We start from the raw sequence: 17090 nt of genomic DNA on the forward strand, positions 1-17090 counted from the left end.
TTATATTACGGTCTTATTCTAAATAGGATTTTTTTAAATATATGCTCATCATTCTACACACAATACCCCATAATAACAAAGCAAAAACAAATTACATAAGAATTCAGACCCTTTGCTATGAGACCTGAAATTGAGCTCAGATGCATCCTGTTTCCATTGATCATCCTTGAGATGTTTCTACAACTTGATTGGTGTCCACTTGTGGTAAATTCAATTGATTTGGAAAGGTAAACACCTGTCTATATAAGGTCCCACTGTTGACAGTGCATGTCAGAGCAAAAACCAAGTAATGAGGTCGAAGGAATTGTCCGTAGAGCTCCAAGACAGGATTGTGTTGAGGCACAGATCTGGGGAAGGGTACCAAAACATTTCTGCAGCATTGAAGGTCCTCAAGAAAACAGTGGCCTCCATCATTATTAAATGGAACAAGTTTGGAACCACCAAGACTCTTCTTAGAGCTGTCCACAAACTGAGCAATCGGGGGAGAAAGGTCTTGGTCATGGAGGTGCCCAAGAACCCGATGGTCACTCTGACAGAGCTCCGTAGTTCCTCTATGGAAATGGGAGAAACTTCCAGAAGTACATACATCTCTGCAGCACTCCACCAATCAGGCCTTTATGGTAGAGTAGCCAGACGGAAGTAACTCCTCAGTAAAAGGCACATGACAGCCCACTTGGAGTTTGCCAAAAGGCACCTAAAGGACTCTAAGACCATTAGAAACAAGATTCTCTGGTCTGATGAAACCAAGATTGAACACTTTGGCCTGAATGCCAAGCCTCACGTCTGAAGAAAACCGGGCATCATCCCTACGGTGAAGCATGGTAGTGGCAGCATCATGCTGTGGGGATGTTTTTCAGCGGCAGAGACTGGGAGATTAGTCGGGATCGAGGGAAAGATGAACGGATCAAAGTAAAGAGAGATCCTTGATGAAAACCTGCTAAAGAGCGGTCTGGACCTCAGACTGGGGCGAAGGTTCACCTTCCAACAGGACAACAAACCTAAGGACACAGCCAAGACAACACAGGAGTGGTTTCAGGACAAGTCTCTGAATGTCCGGACTTGAACCCGATCTGACATCTCAAATACAGACTCGAGGCTGTAATCACTGCCGAAGGTGCTTCAACAAAGTACTGAGTAAAGGACTGAGTAAAGGGTCTGAATAATTACTTAAATGTGATATCTGTTTTTTTTATTTTTAATACATTTGCTTTGTCATTATGGGGTATTGTGTGTAGTTTGATGAGTAAAAAAACAATTGAATCCATTTTAGAATAAGGCTGTAAAGTAACAACATTTTGAAAAAGTCAAGATGTCTGAATACTTTCCGAATGCACTGTATATTTACCGGTTTCACAGGGGCCTGCCATTGGTTAATTCACTCTCTGCATATATCATTCTATTCATCAAATCAGTGTTTTTGGTAATAGTTTGTAAACACTTTAGAATTGTAACATCAATACCATAAACATTATTTCCTTTGGAACTGTGGCATCACGTTGATAGAATCACATCCAACATCCATCCGAAATCATTAAAAATAAAACAAATGATAGGGGTCTTTTTCACTCCAAAAAAACAAAATACATGAAATGTATGACAACAAAACATGGAAAGGTGGCTAATTGAAACTACTGAAACAAAGAACACTGTATTGGTGAAAGTATTCAAAGCGTGGTTCAGGACATTAGACGGTACAGTGTAGTACCGTGTTAAGGCTAAGAAGATATAGACAGGCTAGTCTAGACCCAGTGATGGAGGCAGCAATCGTAAGCCCACCTGTTGATTTGAGGTTAGCTTGGTTAGGCTCAGAGTGGAAAAGGGACCTCTCTGACCTTACTGATGTTAAGTCCTGTCTCCGACCATCTTCAGACAAATAAGCTAAAACATGCCCGTAAACAACAGCCACTTTCACAGAACAGAAAAAAATGAAATATGAAACACTTTCTAAAAGGACCTACAATGTCCAGAATTCTACAATTAAAAATCCTACAAGTACATCAGCATAGTGATCACTGAGTAACTCATGAATGCAATACATAACACTCACTTTACCCTGTTTCAATTCCGGTCCACAAGGACCTGAGAGAGAGGAGAATGCGGGGTGGGCACTTTGCCACGGTAATGGTCAAAGAATGTCTCCTGCCTCACCACGGCATGCAGAAAAGAGTCGTTGCAAGGACTGCATTGCTCCACATTTTAAACAATGGTTGTTATGAAACGGCTAACGGCTGGTTGAAATGATCATCTCATACTTCATAAATAAAGAACCTATTTCTTTATATAGCTTTTTTAAACAATGTGTGCAAGCCAGAAGTAACCTCTAGTCTGTCAACACAGACCAGATTAATAGACATGCCTCTAATGTCTCCTCCATCTCTCCTCTGTTGCAGTCAAAATATAGTCACCTGAGCATTCTAAACCCAACACTGTCTACAAATGTAGTAGTACAAATGAACAAGCCAGCATTTCCTTGTAGCCTAACTGTGCAGATCGGACCACCAACCCAGTGAGCATGTGCAGAGGCTCAGGTTTGGGCAAGGAAGTACCAGTGGAAAGCCAAGATGGGTTGTATGTCTGGAGGAGCAGGGACTAGGAGAGAAGAGAGTGGAGCCCTTGTTTGTGGTGTCTCAGCCTAGGGGTTAGGATAAGAACGAGCTACACTGTCTGTCTGAGGGTCTCCCCTCTGGCTCTTAAACAGATTGATTCATTTCTTATCCTGGTCCTTCATTGATAAGAAATCATTACACTGAGCTATCGACTAATCACTAATCTATGGGTGCTGCTTAAAAAACTTTGCATATCACTTTGGTCAAAAACAATTCTCATTCAAGCTAATAACAAATTTCCCCTACCCCTGCAACTATGCAACTAAATTTGCTCTGCAGTCTATGATTGTAGAAAATACCCGTATGCTTGTTTTCTATGAAGATCCCACAATCCAACAAAATTTCACCTCACTGAAAGACAAGGAATGTTACATTGACCAGGCCATCCCTACAGGATGTCTGTTTGTGGATTGTATGAAATAGTGTACAAAAATACTACAAGAAGTGAGAAAATACACCAGAACTAGTGGGAAATTCAGGACATTCATTTGTTGATTGCAGGGTTGAATGCTTTTCTATCTTTGGTTCAAATGAATATGCAGCAATGCCTTTGGTCAATGTCATTGTAAAGGCCGACTTATCATCTATGATTCAGGAGTTTACAGCATTTACAGGGATTTGATTTAGACCGGGCAACCTCTTCATTTCAAAACAGCGAGAAAAAGGTACCTGAAAATAGCAACATCATCTTCCTGAGGTAGTCTCAAAACACTTGTCAACTCATTTATACCCGTCCCCATTCCGAATCAAATAAATCTTAAAAATCTAGTTCTAACAATGGCAACACTGACACGTTGAGCAATCGGATACATATTTGTAAACTCCAAAGACCAATGCATCTATGTGCATTTAGTTTGTACAGAAGCATGTGCACAGCGTAAATCAGCATACATTCAGCTCTGTCGTGTAATAAATATATAGAGAACAAAAATTGCTTGTCACATTCACAGGAAGGGGGACCAGTCCCTGGCCCCACCCCAGGCAAGATTCTTGTCAAAGGGCGGTCCTGGGGCCAGGGTGCGGGGCTCAGTTCCCGGGGGAGGTACCAGTAGTAGTCATACAGGGAGAATTTCCTGTCCTGTTGCTGATGAAGCTGGATTTGCAGGAGTGCAAAACTGCTTTAAACAAGAGGGGGAGCTGTTCCAGAGGAACGTTCACCAGCTTCCCTGGAAAGAAACATGTTTTTTTACAGTGTGTGAGTACAGAACAATTATCCTATCGCCTACTTTTCTATGGATCTTTATATTAGCATGTCATAAAATACAACGCCCTCCATGCCAATCCCCATGCACCAACTTACCTGCCATGAAACGGATCTCTGGCAGACACATCATGATCTCAGGGAAGCGTTTGGGCTGGTGAGGGTACTTGTACTCGGTGTAGTCCTGACACACGTACCAGTAGCGCTTGTTCAGTTGCTCCAACTGGGAGACGTTAGTCAGACCGCGGATATCTGCACAGACAGGAACACACTGAGGACCTTAGCTATATGTATAGTGTGTGTGACGTTTTCATTCTTTTTACTTAATAAAGCGTCTGAGCGGCAGAGCAGTTGTTGAAGTCCTGTTGGAACAGTGCTGTGTCTGGCTGGCTGGGCATGTGTGTGTGTTACCTTGGTTCAAGAAGTTGATGGCTTTCATGCAGGCGTACTCCTCGTTGCTGACCTTCAACTGGTGGAACTTGCGGAACAGATAGATCAGCCTCTCCATCAACTCCATGCTATCCTCACTGAACCTTGGGGGGGGACGCATACAAAAACATGGTGAGATTGTGAAATGTGACACACACAAAAACAAAACGTACACAAAGAACACAAAATCAACAAGACTTCCAGATCTCATACACACTCGCACACGCTACAGAAGTGCAAGACTTCAAGGAAGAAAAAGTTTAAAGAGAGTAGAATCATGATAATGTGAAAGTTGATTCATAATAAGAAGATGAGGGGAAATGAAATGGGGAGAAGTGGATTATGTCTGATCCCCAACAAGTGATTAAGGACATTCATCTCACTAACTAAACATTTCCTTTAGCTTCAAGCAGGGGCGCAACTTTGGTTTTAGATGCGGGGGGACATAATGTTTTGTTCTTTTTCTTCAGTCAGATAAACACTCCAAACAGCCTACCTGACCGCTCAGAGACATCCGCATGGTCCTAAAGCCAACTGTTGCCTCGTTTTGTATCACATTCCAATGATAAAACAGAGGGGGACAAAAATGCAATTTCAGGGGGGCATGTCCCCCCCATCCCCAGTGAAAATTGTGGCCATGGCTTTAAGGAGCAGATACTAAAACATGTCAAACTGAATAACTGATCTCATCAATCTCCATGCCTGTCTCTACACTACAGCTCCCCTTAGATCCAGGTCTCTTTAACTAATATCTTTAGTACATATGCCTACACAGCGTTTAGCACTTCCATAGTTAGTCAGACACCTTCTCCTTGAATGGGAAAACTGCAGAAAAATGGGCTATTGCAACACAACCCAGCCATAAATTCAATAGAAAATTAGGAGCAAGTGTGCCATAAGGTCAGATAACTCTGGTCTGATTTACAGACGACTAAGCCCCCACAGTATTATGGCCAATCTAGGACGGACCTGTATTTCATAATGGCCCAGACTGTGCTAGCCACAGTCCTGAGGAGTTGTCTGCTTCACGGGCCAGTTCATTTGGCACACGTCCAATGCCAATATGTGTAATGGTAGAGACATCATAGCCTTTAAAGATAGTGAACTGACAGTGTGGAATGATGGTCACTATAGGAGGTTGTTGTTGCAGAAGGAAACACAACTCAACTTTTGACATGATCCCCTATCTTTAGAGCCCTGTTCAACCACCACACCTCCAAAAATACTACAATAACATAAGCCTAGGTGAGCGAACAATATTGCATTGTAACCTCTGATGCATGAACACCAACACCAAATAAGAGTAGGGGCTCTCAGATAAATGGTCTCTTTCCATATATTGATAACAAAATAAACCTATGAACGCATGGCCGGCGGGTATGGTCAACCCCAGTATCATTGTTTAACACTGACAGTGATCCTACTGCCTGGCAGTACTTGCCCCTGCAGCTCCTCATCAGAGGGAGTGTACTTGGCGGTGACGTCGGCCAGGTCTCCAAAGATCTGTGCACTGTAGATGGTGAGGCAGGACAGCAGGATCAGCTCCTGCCAGGTGGAGCTGAGTAAACAGGTGTAGTCCTCAATAGACAGCTCACAGAAGAACGGCAGCTTCTTGATCCACGAGATCTGACGAAACAGCAGCTCGTCGGCCAGGCGACACAGCAGCGCAAACAACTCCACCTGAGTCACCTTATACCTGACACACATAACAGGGAGACAGAGAGACGCGGATGTGAATATCAACAGGATTCATAACAGCATGCTGTTCATATTATTGTATTGGGCCAGGAGCTTTGGCTGACCTGGTCACATGGTCAGAAAATTAATATTGTAAAATGGAACACACATTTCTAAAACACATTTCCGAATAGATGTCTGCTGAAATTGTTATGTGAAATACATGCCACACTTCCATTGCTCAGCAGAAATGTCAGGTTAAGCAGGCCTACTCACCCGTCCTCTATCAGCATGGGGGTGGCCAGTGGAGTTAGGTCCTCTGCAGCCACAAGCTGCATCACCAGGGGGTGTGACTGGGGGTAGAGGCTGCGGGGCTGGGGGGCCAACAGGCCTGACTGGGCAGCGTAGCTAAAGAGGTGAGGTAGCAGCTGGTAGGGGGTGTTCATGGGGGCGTTGATGTACTGGTCCCTGACAGCACCCGTGTAGCCACCACCCATCTCTAAAGAACGACTGTACAGAGAAAACACAATGGTCAGATATTCATTCAAATAAATACTGTACTTACACTAAATGCCATCAATTATGTTTTGGTATCTCATAAGTGTGCCTCTGTTGCTGAGATTTTATGAATAACTGTTTCTATGCACATCTAACATAATCAGAGTACATGGTTGATTTAGATAAATTGATGGTTACACAGAGAGATGTAAATACCACTATGTTTGGCCTTGCTGCTTGCAGATAGACACTATGCATGTCTCCAAAAACAGCAGATAATGGGCTGAATTCAATCTACAGATATCGCTGCTAAATCTCAATAGATTGCATTCAGGCATTCTTTCGGTAGCAAACTTGTCAAAAACTAGGTAATGAGGTGGTACAATGTCAGGGGCAGTTAATTATCTCATACATGGACTAACTGCTGACAATGTTTACGATGCTCCCTCATGTAGACGAGTTGCTAACTCACTTGGATGATAGAGTGGAAGCAGGTGATGGCTGGTTGCCCTCGGAGGCGCCGTTGCTAGGAGAACTGTGGTCACTACTGTCACCGTTGTTGCTCCAGGTGTGCTCCGGCAGACTGGCTTCCTCCTTGAACTCCTGTCCCGACATGATCCGCTCAATCTCTTCATCTGTGATCTGAGAGAGAGAATGAGAGTGAGAGAGAGCAGAGAGAGAGGGAGAACAGAGAGAGGGAGAACAGAGAGAGAGAGAAGGAGAGAGAAAGAGCAGAGAGGGGTAGATTGAGGGTGAGAGTAAGAGACATCTGAATTGATTAACATAACACTGTTATCCAGGGTATAATTATCCTAAGGAAAACTTTTTCCACAGAGGCACAAGGAAACATACACACACACACACACACACACACACACACACACACACACACACACACACACACACACACACACACACACACACACACACACACACACACACACACACACACACACACACACACACACACACAAGGATAAAGTACCAATAATATGGCTGTCCATGGCTGTCCTTACCACTTCATAAACACTATACAGAGAACATAATCTACAAAGCCATTTGCAGAGCATTAGCATATCAAGACTAAGAGCCTCTTCACACTTACTACACATTCTTTAAAAATACCATCGGCTCCTATTACTCAAATGTAAACTTGTGTACTTGCAACGTCTAAACCTCTACCTCTGAGGTAGCTCACAACACTCGCCCAACAGTTGCCCTCCTTAGAGCAGGGCAGTGTAAACAGAATTGTCTCATTGAGCCAACACTCCTACAGCATAAATGGTAATAGCAGAGCAATGTTTTTGAAACAGCTGAAATGTATAGACATTTTCCTAATGTTTCAGACTTGTTTCTTTGAGTTTTTACCTGAAATTGCAGTAACAGCCTGCTACATACTGAAATTGTCGCAGTAGCTTCTGTCTGCACTGAGCCACATAAAACTATGGAAGCCCATCCCCACCACCAAAAACATGTCAAATGTAGATCATGCAAATAGGATCTGTTTTTGTCTTTTTCATTTGTAACATTGTGTGGTGATTTCAGAGGTGGAACCACAGGTGCCAGAGTAGTAGGGAGAACATGTTTTCCCGGGGCCCAGAGTTTTTCCTGATCTGGTAGTAGGCTAACCTAACCAACTCTGGACCCTAGGTGTAGAGTATTAAAAATGTATGTCATCACTATTGTGTGGATTGATTAATTCCAGTCAATAATTTTGAATTAAAAAGTTCTAAGTAGCCTAGCCACCCAAAGTCTGAAAATAAACAAATTTGATCACATTCACATTTTCTCAGAACACAAATAAATGGTCTTATTTTAGGCTATAAATACATAGCTTAATAAGCTATAAAAACAGGATACAAATTTAACCTGGTTTGATGTAATGTTATAAGGTAGGCCTATTATACTTTTATATTCGTATGAGAGGGTTAATTGTTCATTTCTGATAGGCTAACATGACTTGATGAAGACATGCTGTTATAGCAACTCTGTGCTTATGTCTTGAAGCTAAAATGTATTGAGTGTTGCCTACTAACGAGAAAATAAACCCTTTAAATGTCTGCACATTGTTGCCTTATTCAAGACTGTAATATGGTTTGGTTGCATTATTCAATAGTGTAACATGTTTAAGAAGAAAAGTATATGTCACTGTTGAATAGTCTGTGCTTACTGGATAGTGGCTACTGTGACATTTACGGTGAATTTGAGCTGCGGAACAAGAATGTCGGGTTAGCAAAAATGTAACGAACTGTAAGGATGAAATGTGAATTGAAAAGTAGTATTTTCTTTTAAAACCCCGCTCCTCAGACTTTCCTTCAAATCTCCTTCAAAGCATTTTCCCTGATATGAGATTTGACGATCAATCCACACCAATACGCATTCTTTCACATACTCACTACTTTACATGCATGCATTTCAAAGCAAAATAATTTAGTCTTAAAGGCAATTACTCTATCTACCTTGGCTATGCCTAAATGACTATTGAAAAGCATGGCTAATTCTCCATCTAATATTAATGGCATAGATGGAACATTGTAAATAATGACTGGTGCTGCAAGCAATAAGGGATGGTGATTTGCCCAATTACCTTGTTCAAAGCCAGCTAATTAAATTATAAGTGAATATGAACATTAAAATAATCACTGTCAACAATGGGTTCTAAGATAATTCAACTGAAATGGAAAGGATTCAAATTCTGAAAAATTCTGAAATATCAAAGGCACTGTTGGAATCTAATAGTTAGCTGTAGTAGAGTGCACAGTGAATATTTACCTGGACAGGCCCGATACTTTTGTTTCTCCCTCCTGGCATCCCATCTTCCCTGATTGCTGGAAAACACAAAGAACAGCCATAAGCACCCTAACAAGATATATGGGGAAGAGGTGCAGGGCATAAACAACACAAAGTACAATTAAAATAGTATGTTTGGGTTTCATAACACAAAGTCCAATTCCTAGGGGGTTGTGATGGCAACGTTTGTACTATGGCTCTACCTGGTGGTGGCTGCTATGATTGTGCCACAGGAGAAAATCAATAAATTGTACAGTGAAACGAGAACATTCACTTACCCAGTCAATCCAGCAGAGGGCACTAGCTACATAACTACAGAGCTGGGGGTCTGATTGAGAGCTGAAAGTTCTTGGAGCTCTTCTAATTTAATCTATGGTTCTAGAACAATCTATGGTTCTAGTACAGTAAATTCTCATGTGTGGCTCTCATCCGCTTGGCAATCTGCCTCTTTGGTCTCCTCTTACCTTTGCGGTTCATTCCCATCTGTAGACACTTGAGCAGACGGCAGTATTGGCAGCGGTTGCGTTGCTTGCGCGACATTTCGCAGTTTTTGTCTCGGCTGCATCGGTACACGCGCTTGTTGCAGATGCTACGCTTGAAGAAGCCCTTGCAGCCCTCGCAGGAGATGATGCCATAGTGCAGGCCTGTGGCGCGGTCTCCACAGATGAGGCAAACACGTGGGTCAGCTGCATCATCTGACAGAAGAGACAGAATGACTGATTAGAGCAGAAGACAGACAGATATCTGACACATTCACTACATGACCGTCGAACATCTCATTCCAAAATCATGGGCATTAACATCGAGTTGGTCCCCCCTTTGCTGCTATAACAGCCTCCACTCTTCTGGGAAGGCTTTCCACTTGATGTTGGAACATTGCTGCAGGGACTTGCTTCCATTCAGCCACGTGAGCATTAGTGAGGTCGGGCGTCTGCTAAATGACTCAAATGTAAATGTGAGATGTGTAATACAGCTCTAACCATCATACTGTAATTTAGGGTTGCCAACCAGTGTGTAACCAGTTGAATGTGAGGAAGAATGAGCACAGAGAGTGCAGACATCTTGAATGTTTTATTTAGTATGTCTGAGAAGAGAAAGGACCAGGCTAAAGTGACACATGCTGGCCTGTCTGGTGATTAGTTTACAGGCTCTCCTTTCTCTGAGATGGACACAGTGACAGCATCACGTAAACTCTTCAGAGTGTCTATAGTCTAACGCCACTCAGTGAAACGTGACTAGATTCATTCCAATTTCAATAAATATAGATTACATTGAAACGCAAGCCCACATAAGGTCTACATATCAGTGAACATGCTGGAAATTGTGAGAATGGAATTCATTTGAGTTTATTAAATATATCAGACAAACTGTTTATTGATTCTCCAACTGGTAGTTTCATATCAGAGCTGTCTTAGAAGACAAACACAGTGCATACCATTAACAGAGAATTCATATTTCAGCCTTCAACTTGTTTCCTCAAAGGATACATGGAGCAGCTTTTTTTGCTGAGCGTTTCAAAATGGGAAATGTTGTAAAGACTGGGCCAAGTGAGGGCAGTAATTTGGAACACATGTTGGGGGCTTGGGTAGAGGCTAGAAGGAGGGGCTGCCTTCGAGGAAGTAGTGGAACAGGATGTCCCAAATGAAGCACATTCAAAAATAATAGGTTCAATTACACAGTGTTAGCAACTTAACAACATGTGGTGGCCATGAGAGACCCAGATGTGAAAACAGAATAAAGACAATATACCTACACTACATGACCAAATGTATGTGGACACCTGCTCGTCAAACATCTCATTCCAAAACCATGGGCACTAATATGGAGTTGGTCCCCCCTTTGCTGATATAACAGTCTCCACTCTTCTGGGAAGGCTTTCCACTAGATGTTGGAACATTGCTGCAGGGACTTGCTTCCATTCAGCCACGTGAGCATTAGTGAGGTCAGGCACTGATGTTGGGCGATTAGGCCTGGCTCTCAGTCGGCGTTCCAATTCATCCCAAAGGTGTTCAATGGGGATGAAGTCAGGGCTCTGTGCTGGCCAACCAAGTTCTTCCGCACCAATCTCGACAAACCATTTCTGTATGGACCTCGCTTTGTGCATGGAGGCGTTGTTATGCTGAAACAAGAAAGGGCCTTCGCCAATCCTCTGGGAACTCCTGACATTCTTAGTTACTTTGCTAATCACCATAGAAACTGCACAATCTCCAGACCAGCACACTTTGAGGACACCAAAAACGCAGTTTAAAATCTTAACTGGAAAAATCCCCATGTACCTCTAGGCTAGATGATAAAACTCACCATGCTGGCAAAGAATAAATTAACCTAAATTCCCCACTCTCTGCTGTCCACAGTGTTAGTGCTACCCTAGCCCAATAATGGACTAAAGGAGCCTAATGTTACTCCGTATAGTCCAAGGACCTTACACGGACTACGCAAGGAGTGTTGTATGGCATTGAAGCTTGTCTGGAGGTTTGTGAACACAGTGTCCAAAGAAGGGCCCTGTGGCTGCCCCATAGAGACTGCCAGGTTTGACACACTTAACTCTGTCTGAGAAGTAGTTGGTGAACCAGGTGAGGCAGTCATTTGACAAACCAAGGCTGTTGAGTCTGCCGATAAACCCCCATGTAATAGATAATTGACCAACAGAACTTGGGATGGGCTGTCTTGGTAACTGATATCATAGTTAGGAAGCTAAGCCAGTGAGGGTGGAGTTGTGTGTTATCTTGTGAGCTCAGCCAGCCATGCTACAGATCAGCACATGGACACATTCCAACTGGAAGCAGCCTTTGCTCCGCTGGGCTATTCACTGTAACCATGGTATCAACCCATCTGTTCAGAGCTTTTATGAGGGGGGATGGTGCGGGGGTTGAGGGGTGTGTTGTGTGTTGGTGGATGGGTGTTGGTGGATAGTGGATAGGGTAGCACTAGCCCATTCATAGCCGCTAACTACCTTCAGCACTATAGACGATAGTATCTTCTGGCCGGGGGAGATTTGTGAAGAGCCCCAATGCTTGCTCTAAACGTTAGCACACATCGCTTGTGATACGGTTTTGGAAACAAAAGGACCATATCTTTCAAATCAGTGAGAAATAATTTTCTAAAAACAAAATGTTAAATTACTACACATCTTTATATGGTTAGAGTTCCCACACGGCCACATTTCCATGTTTCAGTGCTTGTTTACGGGAAACAGAGTTAACTACCTGTGTAAACGGAAGACTGACACCACAAATGTGTTGTCACTGAAAAATACTGTTAAAACAGTGTACAGTAAGTGTATAGTTTGCATTTGTGAAATTATTTTGATGTAATATGAAAGTTAAGAGATTTTATTTTTCTAGAACCCTACCGCAACTGAGAATCGATTCAAGTTTAGATGGAGTATTTGGTTGTTTTGGCTGCCAGAGCCAGTAACCCAGCCCCTAGGAATTTGTAGTTGTCCACATATTCTTGGTCAGAACCGTACAGACTAGTGATGCTAGTAAAACTAAATGCATGCTTTTCAACCGAGCGCTGTCCACACCCGCCCGCCCGACTAGCATCACTACTCTGGACGGTTCTGACCTAGAATATGTGGACAACTACAAATACCTAGGTGTCTGGTTAGACTGTAAACTCTCCTTCCAGACTCACATTAAGCATCTCCAATCCAAAATTACATCTAGAATCGGCTTCCTATTTCGCAACAAAGCCTCATTCACTCATGCTGCTAAACATACCCTCGTAAAACTGACTATCCTGCCGATCCTTGACTTCGGCGATGTCATTTACAAAATAGCCTCCAACACTCTACTCAGCAAATTAGATGTAGTCTATCACAGTGCCATCCATTTTGTCACCAAAGCCCCATATACTACCCAGCACTGCGACCTGCATGCTCTCGTTGGCTGGCCCTCGCTTCATAGTCGTCGCCAAACCCACTGGCTCAAGGTCATCTATATGTCTATGCTAGGTAAAGCCCCACCTTATCTCAGCTCACTGGTCACCATAGCAACACCCACCCGTAGCACACGCTCCAACAGGTATATTTCACTGGTCATCCCCAAAGCTAACTCCTCTTTGGCCGCCTTTCCTTCCAGTTCTCTGCTGCCAATAACTGAAAAAAATTGCAAAAATCACTGAAGCTGGAGACTTATATCTCCCTCACTAACTTTAAGCATCAGCTGTCAGAGCAGCTTACCGATCACTGCACCTGCACTGCACCCTTCTGTAAAGAGCCCACCCAACTACCTCATCCCCATATTGTTATTTATTTTCGCTCCTTTGCACCCAAGGAATTCTACTTGCACATCATCATCTGCACATCTATCACTACAGTGTTAATGCTAAATTGGAATTATTTTGCCACTATAGCCTATTTATTGCCTTACCTCCCTAATCTTACTACACTTGCACACACTGTATACTTTTTTTTCCTTCTATTTTGTTATTGACTGTACGGTTGTTTATCCCATGTGTAACTCTGTGTTGTTGTTTTTGTCGCACTGCTTTGCTTTATCTTGGCCAGGTCGCAGTTATAAATGAGAACTTGTTCTCAACTGTCCTACCTGGTTAAATAATAGTGAAATAAATAAATATAAATAAAAGTTTGTTATCCCCTTTCTCATCATCCATTACTAAATAGGGAGTGTGCTTCAAACAGAATTCCCCAAATAAAGGAACATGAACTGGTTCCTTCCTGAAAAACAGATGACCACTACTGGACAAATTTTAACAGTTAACCTATAAATGTGAAAGTTTAGAGATCAACATGGGAGACTGCATTATGACGTTTCATAAAGATACAGAGAGAAACAACCACAACTCTGGTCTTTAATGCCATTCTCAGCTATTACACTATGACTAGCATGACTAGCACACTGTAATGAGTGCTGGGTGGTTGGTTGTTGGTCCCATAACCCAGTCCTGAAGGAGCCTGGTGAGACCTCAGCTATAGTGGGCCTGATTAATGCTACCTCCTCCTGAACCCATAGATTAACCCTAGCTGCTCTGAGCTAAGTCTTTCACTGACGGCCTTTGGTCAACCTGCACATCAGATAGCCGTGAACTTTCCCCTCAGACAGGCTCGTCCAGTTATGGGAAGCCTTTGTGAAAGGTGGTCAAGACTCTGTCCCTGGACTAACTCATCATATACAGTACCAGTCAAAAGTTTGGACACACCTACTCATTCATGTTTTTTTATTTTATTTTATTTTTTACTATTTTCTACATTGTACAATAATAGTGAAGGCATCAACACTATGAAATAACACATATGGAGTCATGTAGTAACCAAAAAAGTGTTTAACAAAGTAGCCTTGATGATAACTCTGCACACTCTTAGCATTCTCTCAATGCTTTTCCAACAGAAGGAGTTCCCACTTATGCTGAGTACTTTTCCTTCACTCTGCGGTCCAACTCATCCCAAACCATCTCAATTGGGTTGAGGTCGGGTGATTGTGGAGGCCAGGTCATCTGATGCAGCACTCCATCACTCTCCTTCTTGGTCAAATAGCCCTTACACAGCCTGGAGGTGTGTTGGGTCATTGTCCTGTTGAAAAACAAATGATAGTCCCACTAAGGTCAAACCAGATGGGATGGCGTATCACTGCAGAATGCTGTGGTAGCCATGCTGGTTAAGTGTGCCTTGAATTCCAAATAAATTACTGACAGTGTGACTACCTCAATAATCTGGTTGAGAGAATGCCAAGAGTGTGCAATGCTGTCATCAAGGCAAAGGGTGGCTACTTTGAAGAATCTCAAATATTAAATATTTTGATGGTCAGACATCAGAAGCTAGAGAAGGGATCTGCCATTCAACTGTATTAGGGTAACATTTTGGAGTGACAGTGGAATCAACCAGTCATATTTTGACTTAATGGGTGGGACAACTAATGCTAGCCAGAGCAAGATGAGCTAAAATCTAACGAAGGAACATTAAATAAACCCTCTCAAAGTTTTTCAGTTAGTTGGACGTCAAAATTGCACTGATAAACGATGGCGAACTGTAGTCTCCTCGTCCTTCTGCAGCTTGCCTGCCAATGCATGCTTGCCCCAACCAAGCACCAAAGCTAACTGGCTAAAGTTGGCTAGTTTGCTAGCTAGCTACTTCCACACATAAATGAGAGAACACCTCACTCTGACCATTTTCCTCGCCGTAGCATATTTTCTAGAGCGTTCTTGACTAACTATAACTTATTTTCCCCTACGTTTACTGACACTGGCCATATTCAGCGGGTGTTGCGCGTTCAGAAATTCAGCACTGGTTCTGCACTCTGGTACACTCAGACGAGAGTGCTCAGAAATCGGAGTAGAGTAGTGAATTTGCGAACGCATGATATGCTAACTGGATAACAGTCGTTGAAGTTCTTGCTAGCTAACCAAATGACACCTGCATCTCTAGCCACTGAAAAACGATATGAGGAGAAAAAGTCAGTCACTCCCCCACTCCTCCAATGGCATGACATGACATCCTCCTAGCAGCTAGCTAGCTATCAAGCTAATGTTAGGCTCTGTGTTTTTAGCTTGCTCCATAAATAGATTTGCTAGCCTATTAGCCACATTATGACTGACTTGTGATCCTTTCCCTTGCTAGTTTGATTGTATTGACATTCCCAGTGCTAGTCACATTCATCCGTTGTTGTCCATAATATTGAGTCATTAAAACTGAAACAGTGCATCCCGAATGGAGGCAGCAAACAATGTACCAAGCCAGCTGTGATTTGCAACCTGATAGCAATATTTTTTGGATTACCAAGAAATGTATTGGTGAATTATATTAATCATGCATTGAACTGGATCCATCTATTCTGCCTACAATGCCTTAGTGTAAGTTATGGAACGCTGAGTCAAATAGAACCTATTTTTAAAACGTCTTATTAAGTTGGTTTTGTAGCATACACTCGGAAATTTACATTTTTTTACTGATATTATGGTTGTCTGTTTGTTTCATACCTGCAAAGTACTTCAAATGCTAGTTCCACTTTAAACTTTAGGTCAAATTTTGTGTGCTAAACGTGAAATGCTTTTTGCAATGGGAAGTAATAGTTGTACATTTCGATTGGGAAATGCTTAATGGTTGAGTTTTGTATTCTTATGATTGGGACCTACTGGCTTATTATGTCAGAGTTTATGGACTGTTAATGCTTTAACATCATGCTGTGTGTGACTGCTGTCTTCCATTGGCCCTATACACTGGTGTAGTGGTGCCTGGAGAAGTGTGTATACTCTAATTTTGCCAAAAAGTTCCCAAATGGCAACAGTGCAAAAAAATCATGTTTTCCTATGATATTCTGCTGAAATTAGGCCATGTGTGAGGCACGGATGTGAATATATTCACTTGCTTTGCGATTGTGTAGGCTACTTTCTGCATGATTTCTCTATTATATTACATAATTGATAAAAAAACAAACTGAGATATCACGTTTACATTAGTATTCAGACCCTTTACTCAGTACTTTGTTGAAGCACCTTTGGCAGTGATTAAAGCCTTGAGTCTTTTTGGGTATGACCCTACAAGCTTGGCAAACCTGTTTTTGAGGAGTTTCTCCCATTCTTCTCTGCAGATCCTCTCAAACTCTGTCAGGTTGGATGGGAGCATTGCTGCACAACTATTTTCAGGTCTCTCCAGAGATGTTCTATAGGGTTCAAGTCCGGGCTCTGCCTGGGCCACCCATGGACATTCAGAGACTTGTCCCGAAGCCACTCCTGAATTGTCTTGGCTGTGTGCTTAGGGTTGTTGTCCTGTTGGAAGGTGAACCTTTGCCACAGTCTGAGGTCCTGAGCACTCTGGAGTAGGTTTTCATCTTGCATCTCTCTGGACCTTGCTCCGTTCATCTCTACCTCAATCCTGACTAGTCTCCCAGTCCCTGATGCTGAAAAACATCCCCACAGCATGATGCTGCCAC

General features: G+C 42.6%; 1 protein-coding gene across 1 annotated transcript in view; it reads right to left on the reverse strand.

Annotated features, from left to right (window-relative positions):
• Nucleotides 1–1217: 1217 nt before the first annotated feature.
• nr6a1a (nuclear receptor subfamily 6, group A, member 1a) overlaps nucleotides 1218–17090 on the reverse strand; it is a 114377-nt gene continuing 98504 nt past the window's right edge. Inside the window, exons 4-11 of the mRNA XM_021605625.2 lie at nucleotides 9666–9896; nucleotides 9184–9239; nucleotides 6884–7053; nucleotides 6190–6423; nucleotides 5678–5932; nucleotides 4219–4340; nucleotides 3907–4059; nucleotides 1218–3772 (exon numbers count right to left, since the gene is read on the reverse strand). Of these exons, the coding sequence (XP_021461300.2) occupies nucleotides 3633–3772; nucleotides 3907–4059; nucleotides 4219–4340; nucleotides 5678–5932; nucleotides 6190–6423; nucleotides 6884–7053; nucleotides 9184–9239; nucleotides 9666–9896 (1361 nt within the window). The 3' untranslated portion in view covers nucleotides 1218–3632. The remainder of the gene's footprint in view (nucleotides 3773–3906; nucleotides 4060–4218; nucleotides 4341–5677; nucleotides 5933–6189; nucleotides 6424–6883; nucleotides 7054–9183; nucleotides 9240–9665; nucleotides 9897–17090) is intronic.

Source organism: Oncorhynchus mykiss, chromosome 6 (genome assembly GCF_013265735.2).
Source record: "Oncorhynchus mykiss isolate Arlee chromosome 6, USDA_OmykA_1.1, whole genome shotgun sequence".
Lineage (NCBI taxonomy): Eukaryota > Metazoa > Chordata > Actinopteri > Salmoniformes > Salmonidae > Oncorhynchus > Oncorhynchus mykiss.